The sequence below is a fragment of the Diabrotica virgifera genome, chromosome 1 (genome assembly GCF_917563875.1).
Source record: "Diabrotica virgifera virgifera chromosome 1, PGI_DIABVI_V3a".
Lineage (NCBI taxonomy): Eukaryota > Metazoa > Arthropoda > Insecta > Coleoptera > Chrysomelidae > Diabrotica > Diabrotica virgifera.
Window position 1 is genome coordinate 46,072,544 of NC_065443.1, and position 22,129 is coordinate 46,094,672.

General features: G+C 31.7%; 1 protein-coding gene across 1 annotated transcript in view; it reads right to left on the bottom strand.

The window, feature by feature from the left end:
- The window catches only part of LOC126887961 (intraflagellar transport protein 43 homolog), a 31,847-nt gene extending 13,325 nt beyond the window's left edge, over positions 1 to 18,522 (bottom strand). Inside the window, exons 1-4 of the mRNA XM_050655921.1 lie at positions 18,349 to 18,522; positions 18,140 to 18,282; positions 12,683 to 12,715; positions 6,575 to 6,676 (exon numbers count right to left, since the gene is read on the bottom strand). Of these exons, the coding sequence (XP_050511878.1) occupies positions 6,575 to 6,676; positions 12,683 to 12,715; positions 18,140 to 18,282; positions 18,349 to 18,390 (320 nt within the window). The 5' untranslated portion in view covers positions 18,391 to 18,522. The remainder of the gene's footprint in view (positions 1 to 6,574; positions 6,677 to 12,682; positions 12,716 to 18,139; positions 18,283 to 18,348) is intronic.
- Between the last annotated feature and the right edge of the window lie 3,607 nt (positions 18,523 to 22,129).

Below are 22,129 nucleotides of genomic sequence, written 5' to 3' on the forward strand. Positions count from 1 at the left end.
GTCCGTATACGCCGTCCCCTACCTATGATTTTAAGCAAGATGTTGATCCAAATAAACGGCCGTTTGTACACAAATGGCTTCAACAATATGACTGGTTGGTTTATTCCAAAGTTCTTAAAGGTGCCCTTTGTAAGTATTGTGTGGTTTTCCCACCTGTTGTGACACACGGTAGTACCTTAGGCGCATTTATAACAAGGCCATGTATAAAATACATGGATTTCCACACGCAGGCCAAGAACCATTCTAATTCTGCCTGGCATAAAGATTCAATTATCCGTTCCAAAAATTTTATTGATGTGATGTCCAATAAAAAACTAGATATATTGTCTCTGATTGATGAGGGAAAGCAAATAAATGTAGCGGAAAATAGAAAAAAAATTCTTCCAATTATAAAAACAATAGTTTTTTGTGGAACTCATGATATGCCTTTAAGAGAAAGCAGCAAAAATTCTGGAAATTTTTTGGATCTCTTAAAATTCAGGATAGACGCTGGTGATACAACTTTAGAGAATCACTTGTTGAACGCAGGTGGTAACTCTAAATACACTTCTCACAGGATCCAAAATGAAATAATTTCATTGGCAGGACATGTAATATTAAAAAATATTGTCGAAGAAGCAAATTCTTCCAAATATTTTAGTGTTATGGCTGATGAGACTGCGGACATTTCGGGACATGAACAGTTATCTGTTGGTATACGGTATGTATACAAAGAAAATGAAAATTTTACGGCGAAAGAAGAGTGTCTTGGTTTTGTGAAATTAGATAAACTAAACGCTGATAGCATAGCTTATTCTATTTTGGAGTTTTTGGAAACATCAGGTTTAAACATGGACAAACTTGTAGGGCAGGGCTATGATGGATGCTCAACAATGGCTGGTGAAATTCACGGGGTTCAGAAGATAGTACAAGATAAGTATAAAAAAGCATTCTATTTTCATTGTGCCTCCCATAGGTTAAATTTAGTCATAAACGACATTAGTAAAATAGTTGAAATTCGAAATGCCATAGGTACTGTTAAAGACGTAATAGTATTTTTTAGAGAGAGTACTCTAAGAAGAAACCTAATTCCCAATATACCTTTGTTTTGTGAAACTCGTTGGTCAGCTAAATATAAATCTTTGCGGATTTTTGCTGAAAATTTTAAAATAATATTTAAAACACTTTTTGATATAAAAACTGGGCAAATTTTAATGAACTCTTCTACTACAAAAAGAGCAGCTCAGTTATGGGCTGCCTTAAATTCCTTTACGTTTGTTATTTGTCTAGTTGTGGCAAGTAAATATTCAAATATTTTAGAGCCCATTGCAAATACGCTACAAGGTATTTCAATTAATTTTGTAGATGTTCATCACCACATAAATTTAATTACCAGGACTTGTGAAAAACAGCGCTCAGAGGTTGATTCAAATTTTGCAGACATTTTTTCCTATGCATTATCTATCTGTGAGACCCTCAACATAGAAGTGGGAAAACCACGAATTTGCGGTCGACAAATTCATAGATCTAACTATGAATCTGATTCAGCAGAAGATTATTTTAGAAAATCTATATTTATACCATATTTAGATCATCTGATTCTTGCCTTAAAAACAAGATTTTCTAAAGAACATGAAGTCGCCTTCTCTTTGTTTAATATTTTACCAAAAAATATAAAATCTTTAGATGTTAAATCTTTCGCAATTAAGGTAGGAAATCTATACAACATTGAGAATTTGGAAAGCGAATTAAATATTTGGAGAGAGTATTTATCTCAATCTCAAATAGCTGAGAACATAACCATTGAAGATCTTATTCAGCACTGTAAATTTTTTCCTGCTATCAAAGATAGCTGCATTCTTCTACTTACTTTGCCGTGTACTACCTGCACAATTGAACGGAGTTTTAGCACCTTACGCAGGATTAAAACGTGGATAAGAGCTACAATGGGACAAGATAGACTTGTTGGGCTAGCATTGTTGAGTATCCATCGAAATCGTCTATTAAATATTTCCAATTTTTCCACTAAAATACTAGACGAATTTTGTCAAAATAACAGAAGACTGGTTTTTAGTTAAGAATAAAATTGCATGCTATTTTGTATTACTTTTAGGTATTACTTTTATTACCTTTTAGCATTAATAACATTTATTATAATATTTTGTTTTGTATTTTTTAAGAGTTGCTTTCGTGGTTTTGTTATTTGTTCCTAAAAGAAGTTGCAATATTTTGTTTTCTTAACGTTTTAAAAATATAAGTATTACATACAACAGTTTTTTATTTTGCCCCCCCTGAAAAAAAATCCTGCGGGCGCCCATGAATAACATAAAGACTAAAAGTTAAATAACTTGAAAAACCAATAAACAATAAATTCAAATAATAATCAAGATATGCGCTACTGACACTGTCACTTAAAATCATAAACGTCAAAATTCATCAACAAAGTAAAACGAAAAGTTATATCAGCGACATGCTATGTTGTATATATATCCTTATGTTGTGTTAGGTTATTTAGTCTAGGCGCCAAATAGAGGTCACCGTGTCCTTTTCAATTCTGATGGACAAACTCGACGGTTTCTTATAGATTTTTGGCTGCTGATTACGAATTTCGAGGGTGGATTTCGATCCGAGTGATCAAAAAATTGTTATAAACAATTTAATTGTTTATAAATTGTTTATAAGGCTCTGGCTCATAAACTAAGAGATAAAAAAGAATGTTTCAAATAAAATTTGTTCGTTAATAAAAAACGAAGAAAAAACTTTTACTAAACTTAAATCCAACAATTAGAACTCAAGATATTGTAAAATTAGTGCACAATGCAAATTGCAAAATAAGTATTTTTCGAAGTTTTATCGATCGTAACTCGGCTTCTACGCATGCAAATGAACCTCAGAAGGTCTCATTTTAAAGCGTCATTAATAGGCTTCCAAAAAGAGTTTGTTAAATTACTTGATCTTCATTTGTTTTAAAGTTATACCCATTTGAAGTAATAATTTTCTTAAAAAAATTGTACATTAATTTGTTTATAAGGGTTTCAAGCAAATTTAAGTTATAAACATTTATACTATAATTAACAATAATGATAGAAGAACTCAAAAGGAACATTTTGAGCTTACGAGAATGTTTGTAAGATTATTTTTGGCCAAGATATCGATATTTTAATAATGCGCTCTGAGGCACAAGACCGTGTAAAGGTTCACGTGCTAACTTCTCGATGCAAATTATAATTTATGTGTATAATATATACGTTATCTTCATTTTTAATTTCTCAAGATCCTAATAAAATTTTATCCTATAATTTTTATAATTAAATCATCATACTGTAACCTCGTATCACCTTTCATTCTATTTATTTTGTCTTCTATTTTTTGTACTAAATGAGAAAAAAACATTAAAAACTAATATTTCAGAAATAGAACTAAAAAGTAAGTTGATATTATTTATTAATACTATTTTTACAAACTTTTTGTTTTGTGCATCGGAATCTAGATATACAGGGTATCTCAGCTTTTTACATCTGCATAAGTTCTTAGAGCAATTTTTACAGTTACATGGTGGTACTAAGTCTGTTCTTGTACGCAGTAAAACTAAAACTTTCTGGGGCTTCAGAGTTTAATTATCTATATGATATAGATATAATCTATATCATATAAATATCCAGTGGATAGTTTCCATGTAAAGTGGATCTAGTTTTATATGCAATGATGATGTTGCAAAATAATTTGATCCATTTTTATATGGATATCACATATTGGCTCATTTGCATGCGTAGAAGCCGAGTTACGATCGATAAAGCGTCGAAAAATACTTGACTGTGAGCCGATGTTGCGCCTCATAGCGAGCCATTAAAATATAGATATCTTGACCAAAAATAAACTTACGAACATTGTCTTAGGCTCAAATTATTCCTTTTGAGTTCTTCTGTCATTATTGTTAATTAAAGTATAATGTTTACAGCTCAAATTTACTTGAAACCCTTATAAACAAATTAATGTACAATTTTTTAAAAAAAATTATAACTTCAAACGGGTATAATTTTAAAACAAATAAAGATAAAGTAATTTAACAAACTTTGTTTAGAAGCCTATTAATTAAGCTTTAAAATGAGATCTTCTAAGGCTCATTTGCATGAGTAGAAGCCGAGTTACGATGAATAAAGCTTCGAAAAATACTTATTTTGCAATTTGTAAGTTGCATTGTGCACTAATTTCACAATATCTTGAGTTATAATTGTTGGATTCAAGTTTAGTAAACGTTTTTTTCTTCGTTTTTATTAACGAACAAATTTTAGTTTGAAACATTCTTTTTTATCTCTTTTAGTTTAAGAGCCAGAGCCTTATAAACAATTTATAAACAATTAAATTGTTTATAACAATTTTTTGACCACTCGCATCGAATTCCACCCTCGAAATTCGTAATGAGCAGCCAAAAATCCATAAGAAACCGTTGAGTTTGTCCATCAGAATTGAAAAGGACACGGTGGCCCCTCTGGCGCCTAGACTAATTGTGGTTTCTATGGACAAGCGGCTTAATTTTGCGATACTAGTTTCTGTGAGTAAAAAAGAGAGCTAGTATAAAAAGTAATTCGTGAATATTTTCGTGCGTGGGAGAAGTTAGAGTGGAAGTACTATAACAGTGCTCTATCATTGAAACCGTCACGAAAATGGTTCTCACAACTGAAGAGAAAGTCTTTGTAAAGGATTTAAGTTAGCATCCAGAAAATAAGAATATTTAATCGGTTTAATTTTTAAAGTCTTAAAGTAAATATTCCAGTTATTCAATATTTTGATTATGTAAGTAGTTGGCATTGATTTATGTAAACTAGGCCACGCATAGTAAAAACTGCAAGTGGACAAAAATACTGTTATTAATAATTCACGGTCGCATTAGAAAAATATGAAATCATAACAAACAAATACTCATTAGATATGTATACGTAAAAAGGTATCAGAGATTATTCAGAAACAGACTTAGCTAGAATCCAGACGTGGTAACAACCATCCAAAACCAACTAGTTACTCCACAAAGAAAAAGTTTTCCTGTAGTTGGCTGTATACCATGTAATACAAAAAACAGTAAAATCATTTAGGTATAAAATTTTTAGTTTTTTTTTTTAACTAGTTACTGTTATTCCGTAGTGAGTTAAAAAATATATACAAGTGTGTACTTAGTGTGTCGAAGTTAATACAACCCCATCACCGGTGGTTGCAACCCTGCACCATCATAGAAAAGCATTATTTTCGCTCATACGGAAATGGACGGAATAATTTTCTAGGTTTGAAACGTCACCAAACGTGTCACCAAAAATATCGACAAGTATTAAACTAGGGGCGGCCAACACTAAGGGCCGGTTGTTCGAACGCTAATCAACAATGATCATTATCAAATATTTAATTACTGTCACCAACTGTCAATGTCAACTTTGTTTGGGTTGCTAAAAACATAATTATGGATTACAATTATGAAATTAGTCAATCAATTATGTTAATAATTGTTATGTTAATTGATTAACTAATCTCATAATTATAATCAATTATGTTTTCAGCAACCCAATAAAAGTTGACATTGACAGTTGGTGACAGTAATTAAATATTTGATAGTGATCATTGTTGATTAGCGTTCGAACAACCGGCCCTAACAGTGTAACATTAGCAATCATTGAGAAATTTCATAATACTGGTAGTGTGTTGTGTCAGCGCAAGGGCTACTCCTTCGACATACTTGTATAAACTGAATTTCAGTGAAACATCGTCTGTTCAATCTATCGGTGGTTATACTTACCACATTCAAATTAGACAAAGACTAAACATTGCACACAAACGTGCAAGATAACTTTACTGAGTCTATTGTACAAAGATACCGATTTCTTGAGAAATGTATGGTTTTCCGACGAAAGTCACATTCACCTTAACGGTTATATTAATAGACAAAGAACTCGATTTCTTGGACCTCCACGCCTAGATGTGTGTTGTGGATATCTCTTGTCCTCAACATAAGACGAGAACCAAACTTCTAGGTGGTTGATTATAAAGACTCTGATTAATAAATCTTCGTCAGGTGCAAATTCGATGTGCCACAGTCAGGACAATATTATATTTCAGCTCATCCAAAAACCTATAGTTTCGTAATTTCAGATTTTTACCATAACTGTATACTGAACATAATTGTAAAGTATGGTACTCTAGAACAGCGGTTCTCAACCACCGTGTCGCGACACACTGGTGTGCCGGAAGAACCTATCAGGTGTGTCGCGAGATTTACGAATACGATATTTTTATTTATATTTTTTTACTTGTTATAATATACCAATCATGCATTCAACCATTTTTTTTTAACTATTAGGTATATACCACATTACACCAATCAATAAAATGCCAATCCGTAATTGTTTCCTCTCTAACTGTTTTTAATATATATCTTTTTAATATATTCATCTGTACTTCCCTACCACTAGCAAAAATTTGTACATATAAGGATGTCGCGAATCTGTAAGGAGTACGTTAGTGCGTCGCTGAGTAAAAAAGGTTGAGAACCGCTGCTCTAGAATGCTAAAAAATTTTATATTAACAAAGTGACAAAAATCGTTCAACTTACATGGACTTAGCATCTTTAAACGTGTCATCTTGAATCTCTTCTATATCTGGGATGATTGGAATATCATCTGCATCAAGTTTTATTTCATTTTGAAACCTTTCCCTGAAATGAATAATTTATAATGAATCCATCTTGGAAAGTATAGTTCTCACATTAAATTTTAACAAAAATATGGAATTGTCAAGATTTTCAGTTTAAAATGAAACTAGTTTAACATTTATTTCTGTGTAACATCCCTTTCCTGTTAGATTGATACTCACTTGAAGTGCCATTCAGGTGTAATAACTAATAGGTCAGGAAATGAAACTGAAAAAATGGCAAAACCTCGCAATTTTTTCGTCCAACATCGATTTGTACAAAAATTTGAGATTAGGCTCATTTCACCCTCTAGTTTATTTTCTATATTGAGCCGTTGTACGCTTTTGGTTTTTTAAGGGTGAAAACTACCCCTAATTGTAAAAAATTATAAAATAATATTTTAAACTTTAATATGGTCATCATTTGGTTTTTATTAAATATTTAAATAATTATTGTTTTATGCTTTAGGATATAATAAAATATTGCAACCCTTAAAACCAGCCTTGTTGGTTTAAGGGTTGGATACAAAAAATTTGTTTATCCTAAAAGAATGATTTCGGCTTGCATCGATTTGCATAAAAATTTGGAATTAGGATCATCTCACCCTGTATTTCATATTCTATATCATGCTTAAGGGCGTTGATTATTTTTAGGGGTGTAAACTAACCCTTATTGTCAAACATTATATAAAAACATTGTAAACTTTAATATGGGTAAAATTTGGGTTTGATTGGTTAAATAATGATTGTTTTATGGTTTAGGATATATCATAATATTTCAACCCTTAAAAACCACCCTTAATAATATTGCAATTTTTATAAGTAATTTAATAGATCTATACAGAAAAAGAAGTAGAATTACGTACAAAATCATTAATTTACACAAAAATACGAGTTTACAAATATGTACAAACAGTTTTTTAGTCATCTTCATCGAGATCGATGTCAGGCTCTGTGATATTATACAGGATGTTTCATTAATAATTGTCCATATAGTAACTGGAGAAACCTTAGCACAAAATACGAAGATTTAACATAAAACACTTAAATAAAATGTGGTTCCTTACTGAGTTACAGGGTGTTTTATCTAAAAATTTAAAAACTATTTTTTCTCAGCATTTTAAAACTATTCGACGTATCCTTTTCATACTTGGCAGAAAGTGCGACTACTATACACCATACTAAATTATGATAAACAAACGTTTCTATCTGCTACCAGAGGCGTACGACAGGGGATAGTGAATGGTTGGCCCTTCTCAAATTCTACGCCCCTGGAGGAATTACTATTTTAGTGCCATTTTTAGATTCACCAATACTTTCTACGTAAATAACATATTCCTCATTGGTAACGATAAAGTCATTAGTTTTCGAGATATTTGAAGTTAAATATGAAACGACACAGTTATTTTGATTAATTTATGATATGATTCATATGATTAAAATTTAAAAATTATTTGTACCCAGTACTTTAAAACTATTTGGCGTATCATTATCATTCTTGGCAGAAAGTGTAGGTACTGTACACCCTACTAAATTAAGATAAACAAACGTTTCTAGCTACTACCAGAGGCGTACGACAGGGGATAGTGGCTGGTTGACCCTTCCCGACTCTTCCCGCATTTTACGCCACTGACGAAATTGCTATTTTAGTATGATTTTTTGATTTTTCAATACTTTTTATGTAAATAATATACTCTTCATTCGTAACGATAAATTCATTAGTTTTCGAGATATTTGAAATTAAAAATGAAGCGACACAATACATTAATCAAAATAAGCGTGTCGTTTCATTTTTAACTTCAAAGATCTCGAAAACTAATGACTTTATCGTTACGAATGAAGAGTATATTATTTTCATAGAAAGTATTGGAGAATCCAAAAATTGAACTAAAATAGCAATTCCGCCAGTGGCGCAGAATTCGGAAAGGGTCAACCATTCACTTTCCCCCGTCGTACGCCTCTGGTAATAGACAGAAACGTTTCTTTAACATAATTTAGTAGTTTGTACAGTACCTATACTTCCTGCCAAGCATGAAAAGGGTACGTCGTATAGTTTTAAATTGCTGAGCAAAAACAGTCTTTAAATTTTTAGATGAAACACCCTGTAACTCAGTAAGGAACCACATTTTATTTAAGTGTTTTAGGTCAAATCTTCGTATTTTGTGCTAAGGTTTCTCCAGTTACTATATGGACAATTATTAATGAAACACCCTGTATACATTGGAAATGCTCTATTACACTCCCAAGCGGGCTAATAGAATCTTTCGAAAAAAAAATTAGTTTTATAAACATAGCTCCTTCAATTTTGGTGATAAAATTTTTTTTCACAAATGATTTTGTAGGGTTTTTTGAAGATCTATAAGACTATGTAAATTAAATTCCGTAAGATCCCCTAGTTTTTAAGTGGGGTGAGTTTAAAGGGCTCGAATAATGGGATGTTTGCTCGTAAATAGAGGTTTTAAACAGTGATACCTCGCTAAATCTTCACTGTAAAGAAAATCTATGCACAGGGAAATTTTAGATATTAAAAAAGCTATAATTTGGTACTTTATCATTTTTTTCGTATCTCCAGTATTTTCATAGATATTTTGAATAAAAGAGTGAAAAATACGAAATTACAAAAAATCAATTTATTTTTAAACTCAAATTTTTCTAAAATTAGGGCTTTTAAATAGGTTAAACTTCTTCAGTGTATTAATAATACATATATAAAAAGAATTACAGAAGGGTGAAGATCAATTTTAATTAGGAGGGTAGTTAGGGGGTTGTTTTCACTGATTTTTTCGTAGAAAAAAGTAGGTACCGACTTTATTTTGATCATAAGTCGCTCAATTTTTATACTAGAAACTTTTTATTTATTTTTTTTTTTGAAAGACCTAATTGTAAGCTTGAAAATATATTTTATAAGTTTTTCTCGAAAAATGCAAAGTTTTCCCGTTATTTCGCTTTGAATATTTCGAATTATGCATTTGACGAGAAAAGCTAACCTTTAGCATGCCATATCTCGGTTTATATTGGTCGTAGAAAAATCATAAAAAAGGATTTTGTTTGTGTTTCTAAAATATTTTGATATCTACAGTTTTTTGATTAAATGCATATTTTTTGAGGTATTCTTAAAACACCCTCAAAAAAGTCGATTTTTTCGTCAAAAAACTGTTACCTTTCAACCGCGAATAACTAAAAAAATATTAGTTTTACGAAGAAAACGTAAAGAACATTTTTTTCTTATAATCACTTTTTACATCGATTCCCATGATCAAAATGTAATGAAAAACTCCCAACCCCGAAATGGGGTGGCAACCACCCCTAAGGTTTTAGCGTACAGCGACATGATATAGAAAATTGTCTTTGTGCTATTCCCTACCTTCTGTGAAAATTTCAAGTAAATCCATGCTGGACGAAAAAATTGCGAGCCAAAATGCTTCATTTTCTGACCTATAACTCTTTGTAAAGACAACAACACTGACAATGCAAAATCTGTCACTTAAAACTACATAAGGAACTGAGAAGAAAGAATGTTTCCTTCCACAAACTTGTAATAACTTTTGAAGTAGTTTTTAGACATATTTTATATTACAGAATTTCCGTAGGTTTTGAGACAAACAAGTTTTTTGGAAATACAATTCACATGATAAATTAATATAACACTGGAGGAAATAGGTCATGTGTTATTATTTCTTCTTCTATGGGGGAAAACAGGAAGTAAATCCAAATTTTCGATAGAAAATAAGAATAAGATCACTACACCTGAACTGTTGGGTAAGTTAAGCATACCAAAAATGTTATAAATTAACCCATAATATAGATATTAAATCACTAGAAGAGCAAGAGTAGAGTGGGTAGGGTTTAGAAACCATGGTTGAATACTTAAGAACCGCAAAATACTGTAATACTTGAAAAGCAAAGTGTTCAACCAGTGCATCCTTCCTATCATGACATATGGATGTCAAATCTGGACCCTAACCAAGGCACATATGAACAAACTATACAACAGAAAAGGCTATGGAAAGAGGAAAGAGCAATGCTAGGTATATTCTCTCTCTCTCTCTCCTATGGCCAAGTCGGGCCCTGGCCTCCCCCAGCATCCGCCTCCAAGTATCTCTGTCTCTGGCTGCTCTCCTCCAGTTCTTCTTCTTCTTCTACGGCACTACAGCCCAAATTGAGCCTTGGCCTCCTTTATTTTTTGCCTCCACCCTTGCCTGTCTGTGGCTGCTCTTCTCCATACACGGACTCCTAAAAGGGCTTGTGCGTCGCTGTTTACTGTGTCTTCCCAGCGCTTTCGTGGCTTCCCAACCGGTCTCTTTCCTTGCATTCTAGCATTCAGTGCTCGTTTTGGTAGCCTATCCTCTCCCATTCTTATCACATGTCCGGCCCATTGCAATCTTTGTAATCTAATGAAGTCTGACAGGGGCGTTTCCTTATAGAGTTGATAAAGCTCGTTGTTGTATTGACTTCTGAAGATTCCGTTTTCCCTCACAGGTCCTAGTATTCTCCTAAGTACTTTCCTTTCGAATGTGTCGAGTTTGTTTTTGGATGTTTCTTTCAGCACCCAGACTTCACTGCCATAGCATGTTATTGGTCGAATTAAGGTTTTATAGATTCTTATCTTTGTATTTCGGTGGACACTTTTTGACCGAAATATATGGGAGAGGGCAAAATAAGCTCTGTTTGCCTGCGTTATTCTCTTCCTTATTTCTCCATCTTCTGATCCGTCGGCATATATTTCTACTCCCAGGTATGTAAACTTTTCAACCGTTTCAATGTCATCTTCATGTATAATGTTTTCTGGGACTATATTTCTTCTCGTCTGAGTCATTATTTTTGTTTTTTCTGTGTTAATTTCCAGACCTAGCATTTTTGTTTGTGTTTTTAACTCTGCATATGTTTCCTGTGCTCCTGTTGATGTTCTACTCATAATATTAATATCATCAGCATAAGCGGCCAGTTGAACCGTTCGGTTGGTCAGTAGATTTCCTCGTCCAGTTTGCATTTGCCTAACCGCATACTCCAGTGCCAGGTTAAACAATGTTGGGGCCAGCCCATCTCCCTGTTTTAGTCCCTGCGAAATGTTAAAAAAGTCTGTCCGGTGGTTTTGTATTCGTACACATGCCTGAGTTTCATCCATTGTGGCTTTAATGAGTCTTATTAACTTGTGTGGTATTGCCAATTCAGCCAATATATAGTATAGTTTGTTCCTTTTGACTGAGTCGTATGCCTGTTTGAAGTCTACAAAAACGTTGTGAACATCAATATCGTGTTCCCATGCTTTGCTCAAGATCTGTTTTACTGTGAATATTTGATCCAGTGTCGATCTTCCCCGTCGGAAGCCCGTCTGATACTCTCCAATAATATTTTCTGCTAGTGGTTGGAGCCGCTGGTTTATAATATACGTGACGACTTTATATGCTGTACATAGTAGAGAGATTCCACGGTAGTTTTTGCACTGGAGTTTGTCTCCTTTTTTATAGATAGGGCATACTATACTTTTCTTCCAGTCGTCGGGTATTTTCTCTCCTCCAGTTGCCCACCCTCAATATCTCTTTAGCATCAGTTCTCACTTCATCTGCTAGGTATATTACTCTTAGATAAAATGAGGAACAACTGGGTAAGATCAAAAGCCAAAGTTGAGGATATAACAACAAAAATGGCCAAACTCAAATGGAGCTTAGCAGGCGACACTGCTAGATAAAAAAATCAATGTTTGAATGTCACAAAATAATATTAAAGACCTTACTAAGGTAAAAAACTAAGAGGAAGATGACAGATGAGATGGGTAGACGACATAAAAAGAGTAGCCAGAACAAATTGGGAGTTGGGAGAGAGGTTGATAGAAGGCTAAGAAGAAGAAGATGCAGATACTTGATAATTTTATTATCCATATACTATAAACAAAAATTTTTTGAAAGGACTTGTTACCTTAAATAATAAGGAATTTAATTATCTAACAGTAATAAATTTAATGGTGTATTCATTTTTAATACAATCTCATTTGTCACCTAATTTAATTCCTATTTGTAATTATTGTACTTACAGTTCAATCATATTCCGCCCAGATGACTCAGATCTAAAATTAAAATATGCCTTAATATACTCTTAAATCACACCAATATTAAATGTGCCTACTTAGATTATATAGTATTTTTACTACAAAAACGTTATTACGTAGGTCAAAATTTTTGACGTAAGAGAACTGTCAAAACATTAGAATGTGACTTTTCGTTATCGCCGTGTTTATAAAGGCTGTATGACACTATACATTTTCTTGTATCATTTCTAATATCGTTTCTGATATGTCAAAAAAATGCATAGTGTCATACACAGATACAAGAAACGATATCAGAAACGATACAAGAATTTGAGTCAGACACAGATTATTGTACAAGAACTGCGCCAATTTCTGCGCAAAGAGCAAAAACGTAAAACCTGCTGGTAAAACATCTAAAATGTCATAATTACTTACTCATAATGGCGACTGAAATGAAAATGGGATCATGTATTGATGAATTTATTTGTGTTTTTGTAGGTATTATTTATAAATCTTTTATTGATACTTATACCGTTTGGTATGGACTACTGTTCTACTAATAACCATATATTTAGCTCCTAATAAAGTCCAAACTATGTATAACTTTGGGTTTCATATTGCATAATTTTTTAATAGGGGAAAATACAATAGTTCCTAATTTGGATCAAACTGAAGATAATTCTAATGCAAATATTTTAGCACAAATATCAAAACAAAATAAAAAACACAAATAATCAACAGTCAACGTAAAAATTCTAGTTAACATTAAAATATTTGCTTTTAAAAGTTTATAAAATCCTTAAAATCAGCTGTAGACGCAGTACTACCATAATAACCATAACCAATGTAATGTAACCAAATGTAACGTGACACAGGTTGACAAACAAAATTTCGACCAATAAAGGCTGTATGACACTATGCATTTTCTTGTATCATTTCTAATATCGTTTCTGATATCGTTTCTTGTATACATTTTCTTGTATCATTTCTTGTACGTACATTTGTGCCCTGTATGACACTATGCAAGTTCTTGTATCGAAAATTGTATGAAATTCGGCACGTGATTGGTCGAAATTTTGTTTGTCACCCTGTGTCACGTTATGGTAGTACTGCATCTACAGACACAGCTGATTTTAAATATTTTATAAAATTTATAAACTTTTATATAATTAACATTTTAATGTTAACCAGAATTTTACGTTGACTGAGGTTGATTATTTGTGTTTTTGTTTTGTTTTGATATTTGTGCTAAAATATTTGCATTAGAATTATCTTCAGTTTGATCCAAATTAGGAACTATTGTATTTTCGTCTATTAAAAAATTATGCACCATGAAACCTAAATTTATAGTTTGAACTTTACTAGGAGCTAAATATATGGTTATTAGTAGAACAGTAGTCCATACCAAACGGTATATTAAGTATCAATAAAATATTTATAAATAATACCTACAAAAACACAAATAAATTCATCAATACATTATCCCATTTTCATTTCAGCCGCCATTATGAGTAAGTAATTATGACATTTTAGATGTTTTACCAGCAGGTTTTACGTTTTTGCTCTTTGCGCAGAAATTGGCGCAGTTCTTGTACAATAATCTGTGCCTGACACAAATTCTTGTATCGTTTCTGATATCGTTTCTTGTATCTGTGTATGACACTATGCATTTTTTTGACATATCAGAAACGATATTAGAAATGATACAAGAAAATGTATAGTGTCATACAGCCTTAATAAACATAGCAATAAGAAAAGTCACATTCTAATGTTTTGACAGTTCTGTTACGTCAAAAATTTTGACCTACGTAATAACGTTTTTGTAGTAAAAATACTATAGGGCAGTCAATGGGAGCAAGAATAGGATATTACCTCCGAAATCTATCCTACTGCATGGATTTTAATGAAATTTTGGGCCTAGCCCCTACTTATCTCCTAATTTAAAGTATACCCTATGCCGATGTGTGCTTTTATCTTGGGGGTGGTTCCCACCCCTTCGTAGGGGTGGACAATTTTTTGGTTAAAATTACCACGGAATTCGCTAGAGAACCTAATTCTAAGCAAAAACTGATTTATAATTTTTTTTAAAACTCAATACTTTTTGAGATATTCATAGTTGAAAATTGGCCATTTCCATTGAAACATAATACCTTTTCGAACGGTTTTCTGCGAATATCTTAAAAACTATGCATCTAACTAAAAAACTATATTATACATTTTTGTAGGTTATAAAAAAACAAAGCGACACTTGCCTTCATAAATCTTCTAGTTATATTACAAAAAGAGAAATGGTAGGTGAAAATAGTTTGTTTTTTGGTACATTCTCAAATTGGTGTATTCAACTTGAAATAACAGACACACGGTCGATTTTAGGTGGATAATGCTACTAATATCTTTTGTAGTGCTTGAAAGGAACTTTAAAATGAGCTATATTAAAGGTCCATTACATTAAAACTAAGCGAGATATGCTGCGAACAAAATTGATAACTAATGTATTTTAAGAAAAAATGAGAATTAATTTTAACCCCCATCCACCAAAACCTAAATGCATGGTTTTCCTTCTATAATAGCTTTTATTATAATGTTATTTCTATGTTCAAAAAGTTGGACGGGTTTGAAATGAATGGTTGAAAAAAAAGATTTAATCTTAATAAACATAAATTTTCTTAAAAATCTTTCTTTTTCTCCATGTAACTTGAAAATGATAAGAGATACAGTAATGAAAAACAAAAAGGAAATTTTTATCTGTAAAAGCCCTATATTTTTGTGTCTTATCTTTTTTTCGTAGTAGATTTTTAAGAAAATTTAAAAATGTGCTCTATAATTTGATCTTATTTTTTTCAAAAACCATTCATTTTAATCCAACCCAACTTTCTAAACATAGAAATAACATTATAATAAAAAGTATTGTAGAAGGAAAACAATGTATTTAAATTCTGATGGATGAGGGGTTAAATATACTTCTCATGTCTTCTTAAAATACATTAGTCATTAACTTTTTTGCAGAATATCTCGCTTAGTTTGCATTTAATCGACAATTGGTATTGATCATTTTAAAGGTCTTTTCAAGGACTACAAAAGTTATTGGTATCATTATACACCTAAAATCGACAGTTTCTCTGTTATTTCAAATTGAATACACCTATTTGAGCATGCAAACTCTTCTTACCTACGATATCCCTCTTTGTATTTTAACTAGAAGATTTATGAAGGAACGAATCTCTTTGTTTTTTTATAACCTACCGAAATATTTTATATAGTTTTTTGTTAGATGTATAGTTTTTAAGGTATTCGCAAAAATCCGTCCGAAAAGGTGTCATTTTTCAATGAAAATGGCCAATTTTCAACCACGAATAACTCAAAAAGTATTGAGTTTTCAAAAAATAATCATAGAACAGTATTTTTTTGCTTAAAATTAGGTTCTCTAGCCTTTTTCGTGGCTATTTTAACCAAAACATTTTTCACCCCGAGAAGGGATGGGAACCACCCCCACGATAAAAGCTCACATCGGCATAGGGTAGACTTTGTTTCTTGAGCTATTCCCTACTTACTGTGAAAATATCAAGTAAGTCGATGTAGTAGGATGGAATTCGGAGCCAAATACCCTCATTGACTGCCCTATTAAGTTGGTAATAATCTATAATGGTTGATTCATAATACCAACAGTCATGTTACATTCAGAGATGATACAGTCAGGATTGCTTCGTGGTTTTCAAATGAGATAATTCCTACGTACAGCCATGGTACAGTTATAGTCACTGCCTGTCCTGTTGCTCTACCAGCGATCAAGACTGTGACTTGATCTTGACTGGACCAAACTGCTGAGGTGGTGTGAATATGACACAGTAAGTCAATCATCTGTTTTCAGTTGTACCATATTTGAGCTACTTGCTTCGTCGTTTTAGTTAACAATGGAGGAAGAAAAATTAATTACTTGTGTTTGTGAAGAAAGATTACTCTAAGATTTCTTGTATCCATTGTACTCGAAGAACATTAAAAACATGGCAGGAAACATGCCTCAAAACTATGTTCAGTATTATAGAAGGAATTATTATATTTAGCTATCTATATCTATTAGCTATTATATTGAGAACTATCTATTATACATTCTAAAGATAAGTATTTTTAAATGTTTCTTAAAAATACCAAACATCACACAAAAATAAATACCTAAGCATTTCAATAAGACAATATGAAATTTGTTGATTTTAATGCTATAAAAGACATATTGCCATGCATATAATATTGTCATTATATGGTAACTTCTAATTATCTCATAAGAATGTAGTTTTTATTCTTTGATATACTAAGAACTTTATACAACTCTACAATCTTGCATCTTGATCAACCTGAATGCAGAAGTATACTGACAGTTACAATCGGAAAAATGAAAGATTACCCATGAAAGATCACATCAATCACTTATTTTGTATTTCGATGGTTCGTATAAAAAAGAAGAATCATTAGAAATAGTGGGAGTGTCTACTAATCTCATAAAATTTTGTAGAGTTTATTTCTACAAAATATTTTTATTTTGTACAATAAACAATTATCTTATTTTTTATCAATACATTATAATGGTGTAAATAAATAATTATTGATTGGCGTAAGGTTTATGTCATTTTTATGTCTGTTTACTATTAATAATATTGGCTATGAGCAGGTGCGTTGGTTGTGTAGTAATTTCCAGTCACTTCTGACAACTGAACTTCCCAAAAAAGAAATTACTAACGTCAGTGTCAAAGTGAATCTCGATAGAACGAATTCAGTATACTAGCGACATCTACAAAAACCTCATAAGTAAGACTGTAAGTTGCATCTTTATGAGACAAAACCTCGTAAGTTTAATGATAGTTTAGAATTTTAAGTAACAAAACCTCATAAGTCACTATTTGACAAAAAAAAACAATATTACCGAATTTTACTTAATGGTAATGGAATCGTTACCTAAAAAGAACCCTACACACACAAAACGAATAAATTGAATCTTACATAAAGAACTCAAAATGTTGTTCGTCTCTCCTCTAAAGTTACAAAAAAAACTGACTTACGAGGTTTTGCAGTTTAAGCATCAATTTGCTGTCTTTTCCTATAACAAACATTTGTTATTTATAGAAAAAGATAGCAAATACAAAATAAGTGATTGATGTGATCATTCATGGGTAATCTTTCATTTTTCCGAGTGTATCTGCCCAGACTATGTGTGTGAATGGGTGGCCCCTTGACTTGACAGTCATTTGACTGATCTGGTTGTACCATGACTGTTGATCTGAATCAACCTTCAGTGAAATAAACCTTAAGTAATGTGCTGAAAGTTCGTTTTGGTCATCTTATTCTGTTTTTTTTTTTTGACTATCTGAGCTCTCAGTATTGTTCTAATGATGATGAATCTTACCAGTCAATATATTCAGATTAGTTCTGATGGTTTATTTATTCCTATAAATGAAACATGTATACACTAACCTAGATGATTTAGGTGGTTCATCACTCCACAAACTCGTTTTTCTAGCTCTTATGTGCAGGTCATCCATATCCTTAGATAATTCTTCAGCAATTTCTGGTTCTTCTAAATTTTTAACCGATCTTCTGCCTTGTTTAGGGGCAGACTAAAACATAATAATATGTAATAATATTTACAAGCATGTAAAGAATTTTGCACAAAATATATTTACCTTTTTTCCTACTAATAAATCTATATCGTCATCTCGCAGCATCTTATTTATTGTAAGATTTAAGAAAACAACAAATAAAACGTAAGTTGTTATAATATTTGTATATATTTTTGAAGAGATGTTTCCATAACAACCTGATAACAACCAAACATACAAAACATAACCATAATCTTCCTCTTCTTCTTCTTTCTACCTGAACGATGAACCGGAATTTTTAAAAGAAGAAAAAGAAGTAGAAGAATTTAGAAAAATTATAAATTTATATTATACAGAGTGTCCACAAATTAAAATTATAATTATGTCACTAGAACTAGAAGATAGGATAGCATTGTACGTCATTTCACTTTCATTAAAAAGTTCTAGATAAATAATTCAAATATCTACTACCTAATGGTTTTCTTTAATTCATAATTGAAAAGGTAATAGAGGAGGTGGAAATAGGATATTAATTTGTATATAATCCAGGAAATAATAGCTATTTGTATAACAAGGGAGGAAAGTGCTACTTTTCCTCCCGAGAATGAAGTTTACTGCCCGACGCGTAGCGGAGGGCAGTAATCATTCAAGGGAGGAAAAGGAACTTTACTCCCATGTTATACATATGGTTTTTCCACCTTCCTCAAATTAATTACAAGTCATTTTTTATTTTTACTTAATTTATTTATGTTACTAACCAACAAAATTTATTAAAACTAAAACTAACAAGTATGTACAATATAACTGTCAACTGTCAAATATAAGTCAAATTATTAATGTAAACATTGTTAAATCAAAATAACAATTTACTGTTTTTTACCATTCTGCAAAATACGGAGTGTTTTATAAATAAACGTTAAAATGTATAGATACTGACGTAATAGAAAATAGATAATGTACAGGGCGTCAATAAGTTATATTTCATGAATGAAATACCATGACGTCAGTTTTACTTTTCCTCCCTAGGGAGGAAAAATATTTTCCTCCCTAGGGAGGAAAAGTACAACTTTGCTCCCTACAATCAGGTCCGGAAAAGTATACTTTCGGTAGAGGTAGGTGGAAAAATCAGTTTTATTATCATCTGAGCTTATTGTTGGGCCCTGCCCTAATAGAAAATAAAAGTCAGAATCATATAGACATTAAAGTACAGAAACGAGAGGAATAATGTTTACTTTGACATTAAATAATATGTTTAGATTTGGATTAGATATTTATAGCCCACTGAAAGAAGCGCTAAAATCGGCAACATTGTTTATTCCACTATGGTTGGTGATGAGGATGATAGCCTTGGACAGAGTGTTAAAATTGGTGAGAATTAGGTGTATTAGGTGGGAAGTGGGGACCGTCTGGTTCATACTGTGGTTTATTTTTTAACCAGGAGGAGTAAACTAAAAAGACAGATTCACACCCAAGAAAGTCACTCGAATAATCACCAAATACATCTTTTTTGGTTGATCACAGGGGCGTCATTTGATAGGGTCAGGGGTGCATTTGCCCCCCTGACCCTGAAAATGACTTAAATTTACAGAAAATAGATCAATTTTGTATTATGTTTGCATATATAATGTATTGTATATAATGCTTGCCCCCCCTATCAAAATTTCAAATGACGCCCCTGGTTGATCATGTCGGCTCTCGACGGTAATCCAATTAATATGTCGCTAAAAAGTTCTAAAAACAATTGTTTTTATATAAAACCAGACTAAAAATCTAAAAATTAAAGGAATAACGCGGAAAATACAAAAAATCGCTGATATAACTTAATTAACCGTAAATATATAACAACCCTTAATAAGATTGAGATTTGGTCACGCTTGTTATCCTGCTCATCTTGCTAAAATCAAAATTTACAATTCGGACTTATGTGAAACATGTCATGTGATTAAGGAGATCTTAATCATATCTTTTTTAAGTGTTCCAAATATACTCAGCATTCAGGAACTCTTTTAAACAACTTGAAAATGCTGCAAATATTTCCTCCATACCAAATAAATAACCTATTGACTACTAATGACAAAAGAGTATATGATTGTCTAATCAAATTTATACATAGTACAAATATGTGTCTGTAATCAATCTTAGCTAATCTCATATCTCCCGAAGTTATATTTTGTTGCTACCTATTGATCGCTACCGTTTACTCTTAATAGGGAAAAGGTGGGTAAATAAAACAATTGGGTTAAAACAAAAGTTAATATTAACTTTTGTTTTAACCCAATTGTTTTATTTACCCACCTTTTCCCTATTAAGAGTAAACGGTAGCGATCAATAGGTAGCAACAAAATATAACTTCGGGAGAACAAAAGTTAATATTAACTTTTGTTTTAACCCAATTGTTTTATTTACCCACCTTTTCCCTATTAAGAGTAAACGGTAGCGATCAATAGGTAGCAACAAAATATAACTTCGGGAGATAGTATCATAAACTTTGGCAACAGTGGTAATCTTTGACATTATCTAAGATTAATATTTTGACAATTTCATAGTCGCGCTAAATGGAAGTATGTAATGGAAAACGGTTTTATTATTAATAAATAGATATTTATAAAAATAAACCAAAATGGGTGAAAATTTTATGTTAAGATAGGTATTTAGAAAGGCATTTGCATGAAATACCTAATAATAAAACTATAATAAATAATCATTTTTTGTTGTGAAGCGAAACAAATTTCGATTTTCGCATAATTTTGGTACAGTTTTTAATAGACTTTTTCTTGGAAGGTTTCACTTTATGTTTCGTTTGATTTACTTTTTCCATTTTGTTAAACTTTTGATATTTTTAGAATAAAAAATCCTCCTAAAACTTTATATACTCGCATTAGAATTCGAAATATTTTTACGTAAAATATACTTACCTACCTACATATAACTAAAACTCACAATTAACAACAATCTATTATTTCAAAGAGGCCAACAACTTATACAATAACAACAAATATACAGGGTGTTCCGAAAAGATTGGTCATAAATTATACCACAGATTCTGGGGTCAAAAATAGGTCGATTGAACCCCACTTACCTCTATACAATAATGCACACAAAAAAAGTTACAGCCCTTTGAAGTTACAAAATGAAAATCGATTTTTTTTTCATATATCGAAAACTCTCAGAGATTTTTTATTGAAAATGGACTTGTGGCATTTTTATGGCAGCAACATCTTAAAAAAAATTTAAGTAAAATTTGTGCACCCCATAAAAATGTTATGGGGGTTTTGTTCCCTTAAACCCCCCCAAACTTTTGCGTACGTGCCAATTAAATTATTATTGTGGCACCATTAGTTGAACACATTATTTTTAAAACTTTTTTGCCTCCTAGTACTTTTTCGATAAGCCAGTGTTCATCGAGATATTTTGAATATTTGTCGAATCCACCACATATTTGTATATGGTTAAGTACGATTATAGAGACCTGTTAATAATCTGAAAATTTATTTATAATTTACATTTTTAGGTATATTTTGAAAAAGAAGCTACATCTCGATAAAAGGTGACTTATGAAAAAAAGATTAAGAGGCAAAAGTTTTAAAAACACTGTGTTTAACTAATGGTACCACAATAATAGTTTAATTGGAACGTACACAAACATTTGGGGGTTTAAAGGAACAAAACCCCCATAAAATTTTTACGTAAATGTATTGAAAAAGAAGCCGCATCTCAATAAAAACTGGCTTATCGAAAAAATACTAAGAGGCAAAAAAGTTTTAAAAACGTTGTGTTTAACTAATGGTACCACAATAATGAATTAATTGGAACGTACAAAAAAGTTTGGGGGGGTTTAAGGGAACAAAATCCCCATAAATTGTTT